Here is a 24,515-nt window from a genome sequence, read left to right on the forward strand (position 1 = left end):
TTCCCTCCCCACCCCACTAACCTGCTTTCCAGCTCCGTTCTCCTGTGCAGGGCAACAAAAGAAGACCCAGCCAATCAATTGAAACTCGGGAGGCGGGGCCAGTCAGAGGTGGTACTTGCCGGTTCTCCGAACTACTCAAAATTTCCGCTACCGGTTCTCCAGAACTGATCAGAACCTGCTGAATACCACCTCTGCAGTGATGAGTGTGGAATCTTCTAAGATGACCAACTTTTTTACCATGAAAAGGAGGACACAAATAAATTGAAGAAAAAAACAAAACAAAGCCACTTGCGCACGGCACACTCTCTCAAAACAATTCTCCTGTGTGTGGAGCGCATGCATCTCATAATCGCGTCTCTCCGCACTGTACCGAGCCTTGACGAATCGTCATGTCAAATACAAATATGTCAGATCACACACAACAGATCGGATCAGCATTGATCAAATATGGAGATTTACAGATTAGTCTTCAAATATCAAAAAGGAGAACATGTAGGAGGACACTTTTGAGAGAGGACAGAACTTACAAAAGGAGGACGGTTGGTCACCTTAAATCTTTTAACATGCTTTATTATGGGTAGATAACAGTAGAACGTTATCAGCTACAAGAAAGTTATAACAGAACAGAAAGGCCTGTTAGACATGCACAGTGGGAAAATGTGTTTTCTTTCAGACCCAGAACAAGCAATTGCCACATGAGACTTCTGGAAGACTTCTGCACCTATGTCCAGCATCTGATCAGTGGGTTAGAGTGAGGGATGGGGAAGGGAAAAGGAGAAGGAGAAGGGAAGGGAGGAGAGAGAAGGGAAAGGAAAGAGAAAAGAGGGAAAGAGGAAGGGAAGGGAAAGGAAAGGAGAAGGGAAGGGAAGGGAAAGAAGGGAAGGGAGGAGAGAGAAGGGAAGGGAAAGAGAAAAGGGAAGGAAAGAGGAAGGGAAAGGAAAGGAAAGGGAAAGAAGGAAAGGAAAGGGAAAGTAGGAGAGGGTTGGGAAGGGAAAGGAGAATGAAAGAGGGAGGTGAGGGGAGAGAAGGGAAGGGAAAGAGAAAAGAGAAAGGAAGGGAAGGGGAGGAGAAGGGAAGGAAAGAGAAAAGAGAAGGGCAGGGAAGGGACTACTGTAAAGAGAATTCCCTTCCTGCTGCTTCTGATCTTGATTTACAAGGCAAAATGTGCCCCAGTCCCAGTCCCTTACAGGTATGGGGGAACAGTGATCGTGTTGCAAGGCCTGATTCACATGGAAAAAGGCTGGGTTCTACTCTTTGAAGCTGGGAATCATTGCCTGCTTTACTGGGCAAAATCACCCATTGCACAAGACCAGGACCACATTTTAACAACTGCTGTCTCACTTAGAGAGAACGGTGGGTGATGGTGTTAAAGTATTTTACATAATATAGTATTAAAATATTTTATTTGAGCATTTACACTTTTACGAAGGCAGGCAAACCATGCCTCCTTTGATTTTGCTTTCACATTTGTTAGCTGACTTACACTTCATTGTTCACAGAACTTCAAAGTAGTTTAACCCACAGAAGAGAGATAAGGATTTTCCTTAGATATAAGTATAGGTAGTCCTAAGTTACAATAGCCCTGGAAAAAAATGACTTATGACCTTACGATAAGGTTACAATGGTGATGACCTTGCAGCATCCCATGGTCAGGTGATCAAAACTTGGCAACCGGCATGTATTTACGACTGTTTCACTGTCCTGGGGTCATCACCATTTGTAACCTTCCCACCTTGGCTTCTGACAAGCAAGGTCTGCACAATTCACTTGACAACTGCAATGATTCGTTTAACAACTATGGCAAAAAAGGGTCATAAAATGGGGCACAACTCACTTAACGACTGCCTTGCTTAACAACAGAAATTGTGGGCTCAATTGTAGTCATAAGTCAAGGACTGCCTGTATTCTCAGGCCCTGGCAAGGAAGGAAGGGAGTCCCTTATAAAGAATGGTGGGAGACAGGAAGTGATAAGGGGGTGGTAATTTATAGGGGGGAAATGGTTGCTTTATATATATGCATACACACACATGCACACGCACACACACACTGGGATGGAGGGGTCCTTCATGTGGCCACTCATGTAATGCGGGCATTGCTCTTGGATGAAGTATAAAGAACTTAATTTCATGCAACTCCCTGGGCTCAAAAATGAACCCAGTAAGGAATTTCAATGATGGTTTTTCCTGCCTGAATCTGATGCCCATGGAATCTACCTCCCAGGAATCAATATGTCTGGACGGAACCAGACATTCACTTCCAGAAAGAGCTCAGCAAAAGGTCAGGGTGAAGTATGGTGAGAAGAACTATGGATCATTAGAGAGAAGGGCAGTAGTGCAATGATCAGGAAAGGCCCTGGACTTCCGGTTTGAGCTTCTTCGGCGACAGACCGAAACCTCGTCTCTGCGAGGTTTCGATCTGTGCTCGCCGTTGGAGTGCCCCGAGCCGGCTGGTTTTGGGGCTAAGCCACCCCGTACAAGTGGTGAAGAGAGGGGAGACTGCCTGCAGGGTTGAGGAGAGCTGCATCTTTCCTCCCCAGCTGGCCATTACTCCCTTTCCTGAAGGCAGTTGTAGCAGTGGTCAGAAATGGCCACCACAAAGAAGAACTCGATTGGAAAAGAATGTGCAGGAGGAAGGTAAGAAGAGAAAGTTTTGGTTGACCGGGTCAAACAACAAAAGGAACAAATAAGGTACCCTGGAATTTAAACTTAACAACATTGTTCCCAAAGAAGATTTTGAAGCTGCGAAGGAGAGAGAGAAGGGAAAGGATTAGGTTTTTTTTCTTCCTTATACTGACAGCTAAGAGACTTAAGCAAGAAACTGAAAAAAAATCCACTTTGACATTAATAGGCATCTAAGCTGAAAATAAAAGTCAAAGGGATAAATAAAGATTTCTGGACATTTAAAAGTTTTTAAAAGCTGGAAAGGAGAAAAAAAAAGAATAGAAGGGCAGGATCTGGAAAAATGGAGGAGACTGCCTGGAATTAAGGAATGGAACTGTAATTAAAAGGAACTTACACTGAAATTTTAACAAGATTCCTCAAAGATACATTTTAATGGAAACTTGGTTAACAAAATAATAGAACCCCAGGAAGAGAAAGTGGAAAAAAGAAGCAAGTAGAAACAGCCTTGGATTATTTGGATTACTTGGTGATTTTGGGTTTTTGCATCTAGATGACTAAAATTAACTGGGTGGTTGTTTAAAAGTTTTTAAAATGGTATCACTCTTAGAAGAACTGAAAACGGAACTTAAAAAATGGAAAGAAGACGCACAAGAAGGGAGAAGTTATTTTGGCTTCGTGTTTCAATTCTTAGAAATGGAGATCTGGAACTATGAGAAGCAACAAGAAACGCTTGCAAAACAAGAAGATTGGGACAAAAAGAAGCCATCTTTAATGATTAAATAATTTTAAGTGGGGGGAGAGAAAAGGGGGAAAGAGAGTGAAAGGTTTAAGATTAGAAAAAACAACCAAAAAGAAGAAGAACAATTTGAAAGATAAGTATAATATTAGAAAGCAACAGAAGAGGGGATTACAGATGAGAGAGTTAGAAGTAGAGAGATGAGGGGGTAAAAGGGAGGGAGAAGAAGAGGGGGAAGAAGGCAAGGAAAAGAAGTTGTAAAAGACAGAAACAAGAAATGGAGAAACAGGGAAAAGATATAAGGATTGTAACCATAAGTTTGTTTAGAGATAATAGGTGAAAATTTAATTGTAAAAGGGATTCTGCAAAGGTACATAAGATAGCTTTGTTATATTACAAATAGAAATAACTTTAGAAAATATGATGATGGATAAAATATTTATTGTAATGCAGTGGGATCTTTGTTAATAAATACATGAATTAAAATGATTGAGAGAATTAAAAGGGAACATTTTTAATTATTAGTAATGATTTATAAAAATATAAGTGAGAAATATGGGGAAAAAAAGAATTAACTATGGAAAGTTTATAAGTGTTCCCAAGGAAGTATGATATTCAATTGAAAAGAAATGTTAAAGATGTTAAGATTTTAATGCATATTAATGATAGAATTGAATTGGAATGGAATGTGTTTTATTTACACACACACACACACACACACACACACACACACACACACACATATATATATATATATATATATATATATATATATATATATATATATATATATATATATATATATAATTTTTCTTTTAAGAATATAGTGTCTATTTTAAGAACGTACCAAGCAGAATTCAATTGGAAGTTATGTATTATATTGAATGCTGTAATCTTAAAGCTATACATTGAAGCTTAAATAAGAGCTTGAATGGATAAAATTAAAGGATATAAAGGTGTCATACTCTAATTGGTAACTACAGGGAAAAATTTGTTTAATAAGAAAAGATAACTTGAAATTGTAACAGGACAGACAAAAGTATAAATATAATGATTTGAATTGAGATAATCAAAACAAAGTTGAGAAAATTAGAAGAGGGGGAAAACTATGTAGAAAATATAAAATGGTAATGAGATATGGAATAGAATATAAAAATGAGCATGAAATTGAGTTTGGTGTCTGTATGAAGAAGTGATAACCTGGGACCATGCTATTTTCAAAAAAGATGTTTTATTTGTATTTTGTTTTTGTGAAAACCCAAATAAAATTTTCAAAAAAAAAAAAGGAAAGGCTTTATCTGAAATCAGCAGAGCAATGCCAGAAGATGTCGCCTGCCCTCAACTTCTCCTGGTTTGCTTTAAATTAAATGCTGCCCTTTAAACCTCCAACTCTATGTCACTTGTGGGGAGGTAGAAGGGCGTCTAAGGCCCATTATCTATGGAGATTCTCAATCATCCTAGGAAAAATAGTCCTTAGATGTCCCAAAGATGGTTTTCCAAAAGGCAACTGGACTTTCTTGGGGTTTTTTTCTTTGAAAATGTTTAGCTTCTTGTCAAAGAAGCTTCTTCAGTTCTGAGAAGAAGCTTCTTGGGTGAGAAGGGAACCATTAGAGAAAAAAAATCCAATTGCCTTTTGGAAAGCACCTTTGGGACCTCTAAGGCCTATTCCTCCTGGCTTTAGAACTTCAATGCCTGCCAGATGAAGTAATTTGGCTTCCTTTCTCAGAGGGTAAACAAGCTTCGTGGATGCCCTTTAGCTTCTGGCAATGATGCTTAAAACTGCTCCCTATTCACAGGATGGGTTTTAAAATGGCAGAATCCCAAACCTTCAAGGAAAAAGCTTCTCTGCATCTGTTCCTGTGAAAGCCCGGCTGGGGGGATATATGTATGCATCGGAAAGGCAGGGTGACATTTTTACGTGCAGCAAAGAAATATATGCTTGTAGGGTTCTGTCTGTGCAAAGCTGATGGGGGAAAAATATCTTTCAATCTTTTGGTTAACCAAAGTGTCCTGAATTAATTTAAGGAAAAATTTATTACAGGGTTTGCTTAGAAATCACTTTAGTGCAGTTGCTAATATTGTCATAAAGGGAAATTGTTTTTTAGAGAAAAGGAATGCATGATGCTATTTTAAATAGATAGATAGATAGATAGATAGATAGAGAGAGAGAGAGAGAGAGAGAGAGAGAGAGAGAGAGAGAGAGAGAGATCTTTACACATACACATTTAATTTTGCCTCTGGATGCAATTTAACCTTAATACATTTATTTGGTTTCTCTCAATTGAATGTACTTTATTTTGTGAATAGACAGGCAGCCGTGCCAGATTAATTACATCCCGGGTCAGCCATTCGGAATGGTTATCTCAGACACTTTATTAGAAACAGTAAATGTACTCGTAGTTCTGAATCAAAAACAGTTTTGTGGACCCCCTCATGACTCCCTGCCACTAGTGGGACCTAAAATCGTATTGTTGAAGATGCAATAAAATTGTTTCAATGAAGTGTCCGACAAATTGTTCCCATTTGGGAAATAAGGAATTACATGAATTACCTCAATTTTGAGATTCAGTATTTTCAGCTGTTCGTACACTTCTGAAGTTTATTCTTACCACATGAACACTGACATCTGGACAGAGAAAATGGTTTTCCAATATTCTTCTTTCAGCCTTGGAAAGGGAAACATACTATCCAATGGACTGCCGAATTGATGTCACTAGCAATTTATGAACCACTAAGTTATCAGTTTTATATAGATATAGATATAGATACCCTGTTCCTCCAACAATATGGCCTCCCCCAATAGGAAGTCCCAGCATGTTTTATAGGCATGAAATTAAGGCCTATATTAAAACATGCGGAATGGGGGGGAAGGGTGGGGGGGGCTTGCTGTTAGGAAGTACTTTTGTTGCACACCTGGATATGGTGTTGCCTGCGTTGACCCCAATACGAAGTGCCCCACCAACGCCGAGGTCAACATCCAAGCCATCGCTGCCTGCCCACCCAAAGATGCAAGGGGGGGAATTAAGTCACCCCCGAAAAGACGGCCTAGCCATTTTTTCGGGGCTCAAAAAAAAAAAAAGACCCGGCCTTATTATATGAGAAACACGGTAGATAGATGGAGCGTGGGAGGGAGAGAGAGAGAGAGAGAGAGAGAGAATTCTTTATTGGCCAAGTGTGATTGGACACACAAGGAATTTGTCTTGGTGCAAATGCTCTCAGTATACATAAAAGAAAAGATACATTGATCAAGAGTCAAGAATCATAAGGTACAACACTTAATGATAGTCATAGGGTACAATAAGTATAGACTAACTGTGCATGGCTGTAATAAATTATAGCTTCCATTTATTGAAACATTTATTCTAAAATTGTAATGCATGTATATGTTTCCGTGAATATATGCCCGGTATATTTTTGTTTCTTTTCTTTAGCTTTCTTTTTTATTACTGTATAGTTTTCTTTTTCTTTGCTTTATACATGGGGTGGGCAATTACAGCTAGTCCTTGACTTACAACACTTCATTCAGTGACCTTTCAAAGTTACAACGGCAATGAAAAAAGTGACTTATGACCACTTTTCACACTTACCACCATTGCAGCATCATCCCCTTGGTCATGTGATTTATATTCAGATGATTGACAACTGGTCCTTATTTATGATGGGTGCACTGTCCCAGGGACATATGACCCCCTTTTGTGACCTTCTGACAAGCAAAGTCAATGGGGAAGCCAGATTCACTTAAGAAGAATGTTACTAATTTAACAACTGCAGTGATTCACTTAACAAATGTAGCAAGAAAAGTTGTAAAATGGGATAAAACTCAATTAACAAATTTCTCACTTATAGTAATATAAATTCTGGGCTCAGTTGTGGTTGTAAGTCAAGGACTACCTGTATAGGCCCCTTACGATTTATGGACGTCAACTCCCAGAATTCCTGATACAGCTCAGGAATTCTGGGAGTTGAAGTCCGCAGATTATAAAGAGGGCATAGTTGTCCACCCCTGCTTTATACATTTAATAAAAATATTTGTGTGGTGTGGGGGAGAAGAAAGACTTGAAAGTATTCCTGCACTGCTGTATTCCATCAAATTGGCTCTCAGAGGTAGGAATGAAACAGCCAGCCACAATTACTTGTAACTATCAGGAGGCCTCTCTTTCTTAACTCCTTTGAAAGAAAGACATAGTCATGCAAAGAAATATGTTCAAGCAAAGACAGGATACAAAGGCATGTGATTATAAATATAGTTAAATAATGATATTCATCTGTTATTTTTGAAGCAAGCCAGTTCTGGGGTTTTTTAATGCATTTTTCTCAGGGACTCTGGTGGTTAAAAATACACAATCTCACAAGACTGAGATTGATCAAAATTCAGAAGAAAAGAAAGAGACTGACCCAATTGTTCTCATTCCGTGTTTACTGCATTTGGACTGTTTCAATAATGAATATGATCATCTAAATACCAGTAGAAGTGAAGACAGAATAAGAGTCTTTCACTATGCTGGACTCACATTTAAATGTTCACCGACAGTTTTACAGCTGACATAGAAATGCAGTATATTTAGTGAAGAGAAAATAACAAATATAAGTGTGCCTCTATTGAGGTTAGAGGTTATATATTCTATTTGTACAAAAAAATATGTAGAACAAAATAGTGGCCATAATGAAAATCTCCTAAAGGTGACATTTGGTAGCTATGATCAGTTTTTCAATATCACATTCATTTTGTCCTCGTAAAATCCTGAAATAACCATTTTCTCCCCAGGAAATTCCCCAGGAATTTGCAGCAATCTAGGGGTGGAGAAGAGAAAATATTTTATTATAGCAAACACAATCAAATTATAACGAGAAGAAAAAGAAAGCGAAAGAGGAGCTTTCTCATCCAGTTTACAATTGTCATTTCCAAATATTTCTTTTAAAGAGCTACTTGAAGACCTAACATAACTATATCTCAGGCTGATGATTAATTAGCAATCAATGATCCTTTTTTATAATGCCAGGTAGGGTTATCTTGATCTGTATTGCAGGAAACAGGGAGGGAAGAGAAGTTTAAACTTTCTGTCTTCAACTGAGAGCCTAATAAATAGACTTCTTCTTGTGACACTCTACAGACCCTATGAGACTAGACAAAGATTTATTAAAGACACTTTCTCCCAAGAGGTTACCTTCATATAGTCTGGGTGCTACATGTCCCATGTTACCTGGTGTTTTTAGAGATAAGACGGTGCAAAAGGAAATGCTGCAAGATAGCTCTATATAGCAATGTTTTTCAAACTAGGCAATTGTTTGCTGGCTGGGGAATTCTGGGAGTTGAAGACCACATATTTTAAAGACCTGTAAAGTTTGAAAAGACCTGTAGACTTCAACTCCCAGAATTCCCCAGCCAACATGACAGCAGAGACATCAAAGTTTACAAGAACCTTGGAGTTGATTAAATGATAAAGTCTAATCAGAGTCTACTAAAATTATATTCCTAAAGAGAACGTCCCTGAAGAGGTTAGCTGCTGTTGGACAAAACTGTGATCAGTTCATGACTTTTTTAAAAAAAGTTTAAGAGCCACCTGACCATTTTTTCTTTTGTGCTTTTTAAAAATGTTCAAACACCTTATCAGCAACCAAGCAAGGCAATAACAGGATTAGGATTGACACATGTACTGTTTTTCAAGATATGTAATCTGCTTTGACTCCTTAGAATAAAGAGTTGGAGCAACAACTGTTGAAAGAGTCTGATGGTTATTGACCTTGATAAGAGCTATTAAGAGCTATTACCAAAAAGAGCTATTAAAAACAGGACAGAGAGGCTCACTTGGGAAAATTAATGCAGGGGGAAAATGTCATTTAGACTAATAAGGATTCTGCCCCCTGGTAATCCAGTTCTATCCCAAAGTGACTTTAGTTGCGGGAACTGAACTAAAAAGGGATTAACAAAATGGATGCTCTGAGGGGGAAACCTGTTTTAAGGATGTCAGTAATGTTGTGAATCAATAAAAGTGAATAACCTAAATGCAAATTAGGGGTTGAAAACCTGTACACTTGATTGGTCCTTATACAACAACTTGGGATTGGGCCAGAACTAGTCCCTGATTGGCCACTTTTGGGACTATTCTTATTGGTTAGTAGTTTGAACTTGTTGCACATTTTCATTGGTTAATAAGGCAGCAGCTAACCTTATAAAAGGGTTACTGCTGCCCATAGCGTTGCTCTGTTATGTTCTATTACTTTATTAAAGAGTTGAAGTCACTGGTCAGATGTCTGGTCTCCATTACTCTCCAAACTTAACACTGGCGACGAAGGTGGGATCCGGAGACCGAAGAGCTGACTAACCTACAGAGCAACTAACAGAGCACGTGGTCGAACACGCACCATCAACGGCAACATGGCGAGCGGTGCCGTACCACCCGCTCCATTCAACCCAGAAACCGAAGACTGGGAGGCCTACATGGATCGGTTCCAGATGTTTCTGGAGACCAACAATTTGAAAGATGCGACAACCGGCAAAAAAGAGCTATCTTTCTAACTCATTGTGGGCCAACCGTCTTTAAAATGGCAAAGTCGCTTGCCAAGCCAGCAGAGGTAAAAGAAATGGACTGGGACGTCCTCGAGCCGTTACTACGGGCTCACTTACGCGCCACCGTACCAACCCTAGTAAGAAGACACCAATATTACCAGAGGGACCAACGGAAGGGCGAAAGCCTCGCCAATTACATTGCGGACCTCCGGAACCTAGGAGGCCTCCGCGGGTTTGCAGACTTAGAAGAAGCCCTCCGGGACCGCCTGGTTCTGGGCCTAGAAGACGGCGCGATCCAGAGCAAAATTATGGCTAAGGGGACATCAGCCTCACCGATGCCCTTAAAGAAGCCTCGGCAGCGGAGGCGACCAAGAAGTCGGCAGCCCAAATGCGCCGCACCAACGCACCTGTTAGGGATAACATTGTTTTACCCTAACTGTTTTGGGTAAAGATAATAAAATGATGAATCATGGTTTGTCAGATAAAGTGTATGTGACTTTAAGCTAAAGGAATGTAATTAAGGGTGCAGCTGTAAAAGTACTATATAAGCAGCAAGGCACTCTCTGGCTCTTACTGGCTGGCTTATTGAAGACTGCGTTCTTGCTGAAACGGGGAGTGAAGAAGTGTGTTGATATTTCTCAACGGAGAGAAGATTGGACTGATTTATTGTAAGTGTACTGACATTGGCTATTCAACACGGACTTTGCAAATAGAGTATCCCTGACAAGACTTGACTGAAATTGATATATGACTACTGGACTGTTTACATGACTATGCTATAATTCTTAAATGGAATAAATTATAATTTTTGATAGCACAAGCGTATCTGTATTTTTACTGCGTGTTAACTAGAAAACTTATCTCACACATTTACCTGTCTTCCTATCTGACTTCGCTGCACGTTCTGTTTAGTTTGTTTTCCTTAACACCCGTTGGGGAATCCAGGCTTAACAGCACCGCTCACGTAAACTCGCCACTGATACCTCGCCTCACTCGGAGAGACACCTGGTATCAACTCACCACGAAGACCTAGAGTCCCCGTCCGACAGCGATGAGGAAGAGGTCAACCGACTTCGAACGGAGAGAGACCAGTCCACACAACACTCATTGCGACTGCGTGCCGGCTGTGGAGCCAATCACCCACGATCCGGCTGCAAATTCCTCGACGCACTCTGCCGCCATTGCGGAGACGATGTCACATCGCAAAGGTTTGCAGAAGCAAACAGAACTCCAAACCCCGACAGGCCGAATACCAGTCTTCAGGATTCTTCGGCACACACCGAGAAAAATTGAACCACTCCTACAGAAACAAACCGGTCCACCACTTCCACCAGGCGTGAAGAAACCCGGCAGGAAGAGACCCACCAAACAATCACCATAGGCCACGCCACATCCCTTGATGCCGAGAAAATCCGAGTAAAGGTCGCCATCGAAAACAAACCTTGCATGATGGAGGTAGACTCGGGATCTTCCTCTCGATGGTATTGTGGAAAACGCTCCAACAGCTCATTCCCACGATCCGCCGCCAAGACCTTAACCCTCAAAGGGTTATACTCAAAGACTATCAGGGTAACAGAATTCCCGTTGTCGGGTCCCAAATTCCAGGTCTCATTCAAGGACCGCACCGTCGCACTACCACTAATGGTCGTGGATCGTGACAGGCCTAGTCTTCTAGGCCTTCAATGGTTCAGGCCGCTCGGGATCACCGTGGCCGGAGTCCACAAGGCCGAGAGCGTCGATTGGGAGGAAGCACTCATGCAAGAATTCCAAGACGTTTTCGTGAACGGACTAGGCAAGTATAAGGGGACCCCAATCTCGTTTAACTTGAACCCTGAGATAGCACCCATCCGCCTTAAGCCGCGTCGGGTGCCATTCGCCTTGAAGCCTAAAATCGACGAACAACTTGATAAACTAATAGCGCAGGGCGTACTGGAACCCACCGACCACGCCCGTTGGGAAACCCCGATAGTGACGCCTATCAAGCCTGATGGGTCCCTAAGAATTTGCGGAGACTACCGGGCCACATTAAACCACGCACTGCAGCAAAGTGCTTATCCAGTACCGGTAGTGCAACATTTACTCCATTCCCTGGGCGGCGGAAAGTTTTCGCCAAACTAAATCTAGCCCAGGCGTATCAACAATTGCCTGTAGACCCAACCACAGCCGAGGCGCAAACGATCGTAACACATAGGGGCGCATTTAAATGCAACCGGCTCCAATTGGGTAAGCGTCGCCCCTGGAATCTTCCAGAGTTTAATGGAAAGGTTGTTACAAGGGATAAAAGGCGTTGTCCCCTATTTCGACGATGTACTCATCGCGCACCTAACAAAGACATCCTAGAAAAACGACTCAGAGAGGTTTTACGAAGATTCCAAAATGCAGGCCTCAGAGTAAAAAAAGGTAAATGCCAGTTATGTACCGAAAAAAGTAGACTTTTGGGATATCTCCTGGACAGCCAAGGAATTCATCCCACCTAAGACAAATTACGAGCAATTAAAAGGCACCCACTCCAAGGAACAAGGCAGACCTACAGGTTCCTTGGACTTATCAATTTCTATAATGTGTTTTTACCCCACAAAGCAACAGTAGCTGAACCATTGCATAGACTATTAGACAAAAAAGCAACATGGGTTTGGGGGCAACGGGAACAACATGCTTTCCAACAAGTAAAGAAATTGCTAACTTTTGATTCAGTACTTATGCAGTACAACGAGACTCTGCCGCTCACTATCACGTGTGATGCATCACCTTTAGGGGTTGGGGCAATTCTGGCCCACGTGTTACCAAACGGAGCGGAGGCCCCATCGCGTTTTTTCGCGAACCTTAGCTAAAGCTGAACGAAATTATAGTCAGCTGGACAAAGAAGCTTTAGCTATTGTTGCTGCAGTTAAAAGATTTCACGAATATGTTTATGGCCGTATGCGTTTACAATAATCACTGATCATAAACCGCTACTGGGGATCATTGCGGGAATAAACCAACCCCGTATATATTGTCCCCCAGAATGACCCGTTGGTCAGAATTCCTGGCGCCTACAACTACACCTTGCAACACCGCCCGGGAAATCGATTCTCCACGCCGATGCATTGAGCAGAACACCGCTCCCAGACGCTGTTGTGGATCCAGCCCCAACCCTCTCAACACTACAGATCGAAGCTCTACATGCACCACCCTTAACGGCTAGAGACATTGCTTTTGAAACGAAACGTGACCCAGTTCTGCAACACATACTGCGCTGGGTTGAACGGGGGTGGCCGACGGACCAAATAGCACCTGAATGGCGCCCTTCAAAGCCCGCCAAACTGAGCTGTTTTCCCAAAAAGGCTGTATCTTGTGGGGCGATCGAGTCGTAATCCCTGGCAAATTGCAACAGACTGTTTTGGCGGTATTGCATGAGGGACATCCGGTATTGTGCGGATGAAATCACTCGCACGCAGCTATGCTTGGTGGCCGGGAATCGACAAAAGAATCGAGGCCTGGGTCGCTACGTGCCAACGCTTGCAGGACGTCAGCAACGCCCCACCTAAAGCAAGCCCAACCGAATGGGAAACGCCGAGGGACCGTGGTCCCGTATTCATATTGACTTTGCGGGGCCTACCAAAGGTCACACTTTCCTGATTACTGTCGACGCCTATTCTAACTGGCTCGAGATTCATCGAATGCACACAACTACAACAGACTCAGTTATTAATAAATTAAACAGACTATTTGCTACACACGGGTTTCCGGACGTGTTCGTCTCGGACAACGGCCCACAGTTCACTGCATTGCCCTTTGAACAATATCTTGCTGATTGGGGCATCCGCCATGCGTTAACCTTGCCCGCGCACCCTGCGGCGAATGGACGTGCAGAACGCATGGTACAATTTGTGAAAAAGACCCTTCACAAAATGGAATTTGGCAACATCGACGAGAAAAATCAATCGAATTCTCTTGTTGCAGCACATCACGCCCACAGCGTGACCAACAAAACGCCCGCTGAACTTCTTATGGGGCGGAAAATACGATCGCACCTTGACCGGCTCCACCCCGCTTTGCACCGGAAAAACCTTTCGGCTCCACTAGCAAATGCCGGGAATTTAAGGTAGGCGATTTAATCTTTGCCAAAAACTTTTCCGGCGACCCGTTATGGATACCGCAACCGTTACCCACCTCACCGGGCCTAGATCTTACCGCCTGCTAACAGACGATGGGAGGGTGTGGAAACGCCACATAGACCAGCTCCGATCGAGATTACCACCCAGCGGCCATGACTTCCCGGTTCACCAACTCAAGGGGGAGGAAGTATCGAGGGAATTGACTTTGATACAACTAATAGCAGGTCAACGGGAGCCCTACAGCCCAGCGAAGCACCGGAACGTGAAGCGGGGGAGGGAGTTGACGTTTTCAGGGAACTTTAATACGGGGAAAACGAACTGCAAAACCCCGAAGAAACACGGAGTAGCAGAGACAACCACAGTGAATGCAGCACGGAATCGCCGTGCAGCGAAATAGAATTTAACAAAGGTCATCCAAACGCTCCACGGAACCAGACATTAGACAAAACCCGGTGGAGCCTCGAAATATCCAGGCAGACCTAACGGCCTGCCTATCTTGAGGATTTTATTACAGCTCCCTCAAACGGAACCCAAGGGGAGGGTGTTGTGAATCAATAAAAGTGAATAACCTAAATGCAAATTAGGGGTTGAAAACCTGTACACTTGATTGGTCCTTATACAACAACTTGGGATTGGGCCAGAACTAGTCCCTGATTGGCCACTTTTGGGACTATTCTTATTGGTTAGTAGTTTGAACTTGTTGCACATTTTCATTGGTTAATAAGGCAGCAGCTAACCCTATAAAAGGGTTACTGCTGCCCATAGAGTTGCTCTGTTATGTTCTATTACTTTATTAAAGAGTTGAAGTCACTGGTCAGATGTCTGGTCTCCATTACTCTCCAAACTTAACAAGTAATATGTCCCTTTTGGTTAAAATCAGTCAAGAAAGACCATGAATTTGGACACACAAAAAAGTGAGCACTTAGCTCTTAATTTTGGGTTTGTTTGTTTGTTTGTTTGCTTGCTTGTTTTGAAAGTTCAAAATCAAACTTCTTGCTGCTTTTTTGACTCTCAAACTTCCCTGCTGGGTAGCGTGCAAGGAATAATTTGACCACAAAATGACTTAAGGGGAAGCTAAGCTTAAATATCTTCTCTCCATCTGTATTCCATAGCTGATTTAGATAATTAAAAATGCAGAACTGTATGTGATAGGAACTTTGAGCTATAAAATGGGATGGGATGTAGAATACATTCGGTGGACCTTTCACTTATTTAGTTGAACTGCAGTCACTGAACAATGATTGTTATTATCTAGTGAGGAAAAAATCCTAACGTGGCATTTTTTTGCCCCCAAATTTGGTATGTACTGCAAACTTAACACAATATCCCCTGTTTTGATAGTGATGAGCAATTAAGGCAATATACTATAATGCTCAAATTACAAATATACGGCAAATAAAATAAAAACAGTCCATTGAGGTTAAATCAAAAGGAGATTTAGGTGACTTCACTACAAAGTAGCTTTGTGTATATATAGAATATATATACACAAAGCCAGTCCCTGCTCCAACCCCTTGCCCAGGCAGGAAACCCTATACCATTTCAGACAAATGGTTTCTAACCTCTTCTTAAAAACTTCCTGTGCTGTCCCAGCCAGTCTATGGGAATTGGATAGTTACTTAGGAATTATGAGCTGTCCCCTTAAGGGAATGCATCATGGTAAATGTAGTTAAAGGTATCCTGGGAAATGTAGTTCATGTCACGTGGCGACCTCTGTAATCCTGATTGGTCACTAAATTGACCCTTGAGGGGTTGGGAGAGGTTTCCCTCCATTCTTGCCGGGACTCATGACCTGATAAGCAGCTTATCGCTACGAGAAGGGTTAGGAAATAACCATCTTTTACCTGCAAGGTTGATATACAAAGGATTGGTCATTATAGAAGAATTTTTGTCATAAATGTGAGTTATGAAGAAACCTGATGTACCAATAAATGTGCTTTGTTATGGATGTTTTGTGGAATTTATATATCTGCATCTGCACAGCTACAAATCCACCTCTGTGCACGAGACAGGACAAGTCCAGTGTTGGAGCATCCACAACTTCTGGAGGCAAGTTGTTCCACTGCTTAATTGTTCTCATTGTCAGAAAATTTCTCCTTATTTCTAGGTTGGTCCTCTCCTTGATTGTGGAGTGGATATATGTTTTGCTGAAAACTGAGCATGGTTGTTAATTACAGCTACTTTTTCTACTGATTTCAAAGGCAAACAAGCACAAATAACTTTATATTTGGATTAGAGCTTTGTTCCTATGCACTTACCCAATATTTTTGCCATTGTCCTTCTGCATCTTCTAGCATGCCCCATCTATTCAAAGAAAAAACACAAGTAATATACTTTTTTTTGGGGGGGGGGGGTTGGACAACTTGAGGGTATCTGTAATCTTACAATTCAAATCCTTTTTTTTATTATGTTCCCAAGAGTGAATATGTTGCCATCATTCTGTGAGCACACAGCAACCCTCTTTTTTCCATTACTTGCTTTACATTTTAGAGTATACCCATTATTGAACAGCATCTGTTATAAAGCACTTGTTTCCAGGTGTTTGGTTTATGGGCAAATTACACTTTGTACTGCATTTCTTTGAGAAATAGGTGACTTTGTGTTATAGCCAAGCATTATGTGAACAGCACAAGTAATTTCATTTGATCTATTAGGCTAAAGGATTTCTGCTCTGTCTGAGTGCAGCCATGGTTTCCAATAGCTTATTTCATATTGCTCTATTTGTATAGAAATCAGAATGCATAACGTTGGCCTTATTTGTATTCTCAGTCAACCCCACAACTGCATCTACTCAGCTTGAATTACCAACAATAAACCACCACAACAAAATAAATCATGGTGTACCTGGCTTTTTGCTGAAGCTAATCCATTGCAAAACATAATAATTAATATTTTATCTTATTGTTAAAGAGAGACAGACCAGATCATAAGGATACTATTTTTTAAAACAGACATCTGGTCCAAGGACTAATTTCAAAGGCAGAACACAGGACATGCCAACAGGATGTCCCATTGGGAGAAGAGAAGAGAAGAGTTGGAAGGGACCCTGGAGGTCTTCTAGTCCAACCTCCTGCTTAGGCAGGACACCACTTCAGACAAATGGTTATTCAACATCTTTTTAAAAACTTCCAGTGTTGGAGCATTCACAACTTCTGGAGGCAAGTTGTTCCACTGATTAATTGTTCTAACTATCAGGAAATTTGTCCTTAGTTCTAAGTTGCTTCTCTCCTTGATGAGTTTCCACCCATTGCTTCTTGTTCTGCCTTCAGATGCTTTGGAGAATAGCTTGAACCCCTCTTCTTTGTTGCAGCCCTTGAGATATTGAAACACTGCTATCATGTCACCCCTAGTCCTTCTTTTCATTAAACTAGATATACCCAATTCCAGCAACCGTTCTTTTTTATGTTTTAGCCTCCAGTCCCCTAATCATCTGTGTTGCTCTTCTCTGCACTCTTTCTAGAGTCTCAGCATCCTTTTTGCATCATGGTGACCAAAACTGGATGCAGTATTTTATCCCTCTATTAATGCACTTTAGGACTGTCTAGTCTAGTGCAATGAAGGACTGGGCTGACATGATAGCAGTGTTCCAATATCTAAGGAACTGACATTAAGAAGAGGGGGTCAACTTATTTTTCAAAGCATTAGAAGGCAAGACAAGAAACAATGGATGGAAACTAATCAAGGAGAGAAACAACCTAGATTAAGGAGAAATTTCCTTAGAGTTAGAACAATCAATCAGTGGAATGGCTTGCCTTCAGAAGTTGTGGGTGCTCCATCACTAGAAGCTTTTAAGAAAGCCACTTGTCTGAAATGGTCTAGGGACTCCTGCTCAAACAGGGGGTTGGACTAGAAGATCTCCAAGGTCCCTTCCAAATCGGTTATTCTGAGACAAAATTAGTAATAACCCTTGTCAGCACTAACTGTATTAAACTCAATAAACCAAGAGCTTGATTGAATAAAAACATATTTCCATTTCTATAATGTCTCCTGTAGGAAAATGCAAAATGTAGGATCAAATCCTACAACAGTATTTCAATTTCAATTCAATTTCTAAGTGGAAGTTGAAATAGAAAACAGGAATAGAGATGTGTGATATCCAACAGAACAAAGAAAACTTGACCTTCCTGTTTAAAGAGTGTCCTACAAACCCTGCTCTTGGCAGTTCCCTCTTCTGTGCCCTTAACTCCATTCTCAATATTCACACAAGACAAGATATATATATATAGACAGACAGACAATTTCACAAAAGGAGGGGATGGGAATTTATGGCCTCCGGTGCTCTTCCTTCATGGTGCACTAGAATGGCTGCATCTCCAAACTGCTAGAACAACTTTCCAGAAGGGGAAAGAACAGACTATTTCAAAAGAAGGTGTGTTGATGCTCTTCACTCAAAATTTATAAGGAAGAGTAAGCATGGTGGAATCTTCAACTAGATTGGAGGAAGGGGGATGAGCGTAGAGGTCTTGCACTGCAGAAAGCAGCATCGAACGGACCTCCCCCACAATCCTTGAAGCCTAATCTGACCATCCCCAAGGGAATACAGTCAGTCTTAATGAGATTCTTGTAACATAGGGGACTAACAATAAAGCTTCTGCTTGAGAACTAACTATTCATGAGTGGTTGTGGTTGCTTGTGTCTGATAATAAAGCAATGGCTGTCTTAAACAGCAGAAAAGCCAATCTTTTGTGAGTTATTTCATATTATCACCATTGTAGTTTTTGTACAAGGAGAGAAGTATCGCTGGAAGCTCCCACCTCAGATAACAAAATAATTTAGGTAATTCTTTGTGTGACTCAGATTAATTAAATCAAGGAAGGACCATTTTTGCGTCATCTCAGGCAGAACAGAGAAGATAAAACATGCATAATGAGCTATCCCTAATTTTATAATATTGTATGCGTGTGTACTCATGTCTTTTCATTACTTGTTTGTCTTATCTGTGTATAATACAGGGTATGGGATGAAATTTCTGCCCTGCTTCAGGCTACAAAAGACTTTGCCACATGGGTAATATCTATTAGCACTACAAAACCACTCAGAAAGCAGAGAAGATTATCTTTGCAGTTGATATTCCCTCCTTTCATGAGGCATGAAACATTCTTGCATCTTAAAATGCACCACTGAATAAGACTGAATAAATCTTAAATGCGTTGAAAATGTCTTTTAAATATGTATATCAAAAGTAAACAATATTTTAATAACCCATAGAGTTATAGTTATGAGATGGCATTGTGTAGATGAAATTTGACAGCTGCATTGCAATGAAAAGGAAAGTGAGAAAAGATGTGTTGCATTGGCTGAAATCCAGTTGTATAGCATGTATCCCTTTACATAAACCACTATGTCACTATTCTATAGTTGTGGTCAATTTTAGTCTCTTGAGAAAGCTTCTCTCCACTTAAACCGAACCTTCAAGCATCAAAAGAAGGAAAAATTCCATGTTCCTATGCAAAATCCATTGTCTGCCTGTTATATACAGGTAGTCCTCGACTTATGATCAAAATTGATGTTGCTTAGTGAGACAGTTGTTAAGTGGGTATTACCCAATTTAATGACCTTTCTTGCCACAGTGGTTAAGTGAATCACTGCTGTTGTTAAGTTAGTAGCATAGTTGTTAAGTGAATCTGACTTCCCCATTGACTTGGATTGTCAGAAGGTTGCAAAAGTGATCACATGACCATGCTGCAACCATAAGTGTGAAAAATGGCGGTAAGTCACATTTGTCAGTGCCACTGCAACTTCAAAATGAAAGATTGTAAGTATGATGGAAATGAGAAGGAGCAACAGCCATGGATTCACTTACCCGACTAATTTGACAGAATGGAGTCTCTCCTGGTGCTCATACTGTGGTTCTCCACTGGTATGCTTATAAATCCCACTCTTATAAAGGAAGAAATCATCGTATACTTTCATGATGGCTGAAGGGTAGCAGTGAATGGAAAAGGGCAAAAAAAAGATAGCTGTAATTTTAACTAGTGTTCATTACAGAGACATCATTTTAATACAATGGAAATTATTTCTCAATCCTCCGCAAGACTAAAAGCTAAAACAAATAATTCACAGGAGACCTTGATGTGAATAGAAAATCTACAGTCACAGTCTCTGGTGTATTCCTGCCCGTTTCCCCCAGATTTAAATATTTTATGCAGGGACATGAATCCACTGTTTCACTTGATTTCTTCCACATCTTACGTTACCGTTTTTCATACTGTTCTGAGGTTTCAGTTAAAACACAGAAACCAGTGAGAGTCCTATTCTGACTGGGAGACAAAAAGGGTGTGTGATAAGCATCTGTTGTGGAAAGAAGGGAAATGATGATATGTCCATCTGATGCCATGACACAGATGATGTGGTTGATGTAGTTCCATCAGACATCATGACACGAGGCGAGTCAGCTGCCTCTTTTGCATGATAATGGCACAACACAGGTGTCACTAACTTGATATCAACCTTAATATTGTAATGCCTCTATCTGTGAATCTTTGTGGTACACCACAGCCTGATTCATGCTTATAAGGAAAGGAAAACTTGCACTACTTTCAGACAGCTAATAAAGCATCATTCAATCATTTTGAGAAAGCAGATTATTTGTTTCTTTTCTTTCATTTTCTTCCTTCATTCTTATCCAGTCAAGATGGTGTGTTCCTCCTTATACTCCATCTTATTTTTATATCTTGGCTTTTGCTACCCTCCTTTTGGAAATATCTGCCTCTGTCTCATCCAATCCCTCTCATACCTACCATTCCCTCAAATCTCTCATGCTAGAATCTCTTCATTTCTTTCATGTTCATTGAAAATAGGGATTCTCTTACATTAGAAAGTAAGAGAAGATCTGCTAGACCTGGCCATTGGTTTATCCAGTCCTGTATTATATGTCATCCAGCCATCAGCTGAATGCCTTGAAAAAGTGCCTGTGTGCCTAGACTGGACAGTTATTATCCCTGTTGCTTGTAATAGAATCATATCATAGAATCCGAAGGCCAGAAGGAACCTTGGAGGTCTTCTAGTCCAATTCCCTGTCCAAGGCAGCAGTCCTTATACTGTTGTGAATCAATAAAAGTGAATAACCTAAATGCAAATTAGGGGTTGAAAACCTGCACACGTCATTGGTCCTTATACAACAACTTGGGATTGGGCCAGAACCAGTCCCTGATTGGCCACTTTTGGGACTGTCCTTATTGGTCAGTAGTTTGAACCTGTTGCACATTTTCATTGGTTAATTAGGCAGCAGCCAACCCTATAAAAGGGTTACTGCTGCCCATAGCATTGCTCTGTTATGTTCTACCACTTTATTAAAGAGTTGAAGTCACTGGTCAGATGTCTGGTCTCCGTTATTCTCCATACTTAACACTGGCGACGAGGTTGGGATCCGGAGACCGAAGAGCTGACTAACCTACAGAGCAACTAACAGAGCACGTGGTCGAACACGCACCATCAACGGCAACATGGCCAGCGGTGCCGTACCACCCGCTCCATTCAACCCAGAAACCGAAGACTGGGAGGCCTACATGGATCGGTTCCAGATGTTTTTTGGAAACCAACAATTTGAAAGATGCGACAACCGGCAAAAAAAGAGCTATCTTTCTAACTCATTGTGGACCAACCGTGTTTAAAATGGCAAAGTCGCTTGCCAAGCCAGCAGAGGTAAAAGAAATGGACTGGGACGTCCTCGAGCCGTTACTACGGGCTCACTACGCGCCCACCGTGCCAACCCTAGTAAGAAGACACGAATATTACCAGAGGGATCAACGGAAGGGCGAAAGCCTTGCCAATTACATCGCAGACCTCCGGAACCTAGGAGGCCTCTGCGGGTTCGCAGACTTAGAAGAAGCCCTCCAGGACCGCCTGGTTCTGGGCCTAGAAGACGGCGCTATCCAGAGCAAAATTATGGCTAAGGGGAATATCAGCCTCACCGATGCCCTTAAAGAAGCCTCGGCAGCGGAGGCGACAAAGAAGTCGGCAGCCCAAATGCGCCGCAACAACGCACCGCTACGTAAACTCGCCAATGATACCTAGCCTCGCTCAGAGAGACACCCGGTATCAACTCACTACGAAGACCTAGAGTCCCCGTCCGACAGCGATGAGGAAGAGGTCAACCGACTTCGAACGGAGAGAGACCAGTCCACACAACACTCATTTCGACCGTGTGCCGGCTGTGGAGCAAATCACCCACGGCTGCAAATTCCTTGACGCACTTTGCCGCCATTGCGGGAGACGCGGTCACATCGCAAAGGTTTGCAGAAGCAAACAGAACTCCAAACCCAGACAGGCCGAATTCCAGTCTTCAGGATTCTTCGGCACACACCGAGAAAAATTGAACCACTCCTACAGAAACAAGCCGTCCACCACTTCCACCAGGCGTGAAGAAACCAGGCGGGAAGAGACCCACCAAACAATCACCATAGGCCACGCTACATCCCTTGATGCCAGGAAAATCCGAGTAAAAGTCGCCATCGAAAACAAACCTTGCGTGATGGAGGTAGACTCGGGATCTTCCCTCTCGATGGTGTCGTGGAAAACGCTCCAACAGCTTATTCCAACGATTCGCCGCCAAGACCTTAACCCTCAAAGGGTTATACTCAAAGACTATCAGGGCAACCGAATCCCCGTCGTCGGGTCCCGCAGATTCCAGGTCTCATTCAAGGACCGCACCGTCGCACTACCACTGACTGTCATGGATCGAGATAGGCCTAGTCTTCTGGGCCTTCAATGGTTCAGGCCGCTCGGAATCACTGTAGCCGAGTCCACAAGGCCGAAAGCGTCGATTGGGAAGAAGCACTCGTGCAAGAATTCCAAGACGTTTTTGAATGGACTAGGCAAGTATAAGGGACCCCAATCTCGTTTAACTTGAACCCTGAAATAGCACCCATCCGCCTTAAGCCGCGTCGGGTGCCGTTCGCTTAAAACCTAAAATCGACAAACAACTCGATAAGCTGATAGCACAGGGCGTACTGGAACCCACCGACCACGCCCCGACCACGTTGGGAAACCCCGATAGTGACGCCTATCAAGCCTGATGGGTCCCTAAGAATTTGTGGAGACTACCGGGCCACATTAAACCACGCACTGCAGCAAAGTGCTTATCCAGTACCGGTAGTGCAACATTTACTCCATTCCCTGGGCGGCGGGAAGGTTTTCGCCAAACTAGATCTAGCCCAGGCATATCAACAATTGCCTGTAGACCCAACCACAGCCGAGGCACAAACGATCGTAACACATAGGGGCACCTTTAAATGCAACCGGCTCCAATTTGGAGTAAGCGTCGCCCCTGGAATCTTCCAGAGTTTAATGGAAAGGTTGCTACAAGGGATAAAAGGCGTTGTCCCATATTTCGACGATGTACTCATCGCCGCACCTAACAAAGACATCCTAGAAAAACGACTCAGAGAGGTTTTACGAAGATTCCAAAATGCAGGCCTCAGAGTAAAAAAAGATAAATGCCACTTATGTACCGAAAAAGTAGAATTTTTGGGATACCTCCTGGACAGCCAAGGAATTCATCCCACCGAAGACAAATTACAAAATACCTCCTGGACAGCCAAGGAATTCATCCCACCGAAGCAATTAAAAAGGCACCCACTCCGAGGAACAAGGCAGACCTACAGGCGTTCCTTGGACTTATCAATTTCTATAATGTGTTTTTACCCCACAAAGCAACAGTAGCGGAACCGTTGCATAGACTATTAGACAAAAAAGCAACATGGGTTTGGGGACAACGGGAACAACATGCTTTCCAACAAGTAAAGAAATTGCTAACTTCTGATTCAGTACTTATGCAGTACAACGAGACTCTGCCGCTCACTATCACGTGTGATGCATCACCTTTTGGGGTTGGGGCAATTCTGGCCCACGTGTTACCAAACGGAGCGGAGGCCCCCATCGCGTTTTTTTTTCGCGAACCTTAGCTAAAGCTGAACGAAATTATAGTCAGCTGGATAAAGAAGCTTTAGCTATTGTTGCTGCAGTTAAAAGATTTCACGAATATGTTTATGGCCATGCGTTTACAATAATCACTGATCATAAACCGCTACTGGGGATCATTGCGGTAATAAACCAACCCCGTATATATTATCCCCCAGAATGACCCGTTGGTCTGAATTCCTGGCGGCCTACAACTACACCTTGCAACACCGCCCGGGGAAATCGATTCTCCACGCCGATGCATTGAGCAGAACACCGCTCCCAGACGCTGTTGTGGATCCAGCCCCAGCCCTCTCAACGCTACAGATTGAAGCTCTACAGGCACCACCCTTGACGGCTAGAGACATTGCTTTTGAAACGAAACGTGACCCAGTTCTGCAGCACATACTATGCTGGGTTGAACGGGGGTGGCCGACGGACCAAATTGCACCTGAATGGGCGCCCTTCAAAGCCCGCCAAACCGAACTGTTTTCCCAAAAAGGCTGTATCTTGTGGGGTGATCGAGTCGTAATCCCTGGCAAATTGCAACAGACTGTGTTGGCGGTATTGCATGAGGGACATCCGGGCATTGTGCGGATGAAATCACTCGCACGCAGCTACGCTTGGTGGCCGGGAATCGACAAAAGAATCGA

At 42.3% G+C, this 24,515-nt stretch overlaps 1 protein-coding gene across 1 annotated transcript in view; it reads right to left on the reverse strand.

The window, feature by feature from the left end:
* Window positions 1–7,900: 7,900 nt before the first annotated feature.
* Window positions 7,901–24,515, reverse strand: part of TINAG (tubulointerstitial nephritis antigen) — a 43,854-nt gene continuing 27,239 nt past the window's right edge. The window contains exons 9-11 of the mRNA XM_087945691.1: window positions 19,766–19,880; window positions 16,221–16,266; window positions 7,901–8,148 (exon numbers count right to left, since the gene is read on the reverse strand). Coding sequence (XP_087801817.1) covers window positions 8,032–8,148; window positions 16,221–16,266; window positions 19,766–19,880 — 278 coding nt within the window. The 3' untranslated portion in view covers window positions 7,901–8,031. The remainder of the gene's footprint in view (window positions 8,149–16,220; window positions 16,267–19,765; window positions 19,881–24,515) is intronic.

This window comes from Notechis scutatus, chromosome 1 (genome assembly GCF_049901735.1).
Source record: "Notechis scutatus isolate UNSWTSFEM ecotype Mainland chromosome 1, rNotScu1.2, whole genome shotgun sequence".
In the NCBI taxonomy this organism is placed as follows: Eukaryota; Metazoa; Chordata; class Lepidosauria; order Squamata; family Elapidae; genus Notechis; species Notechis scutatus.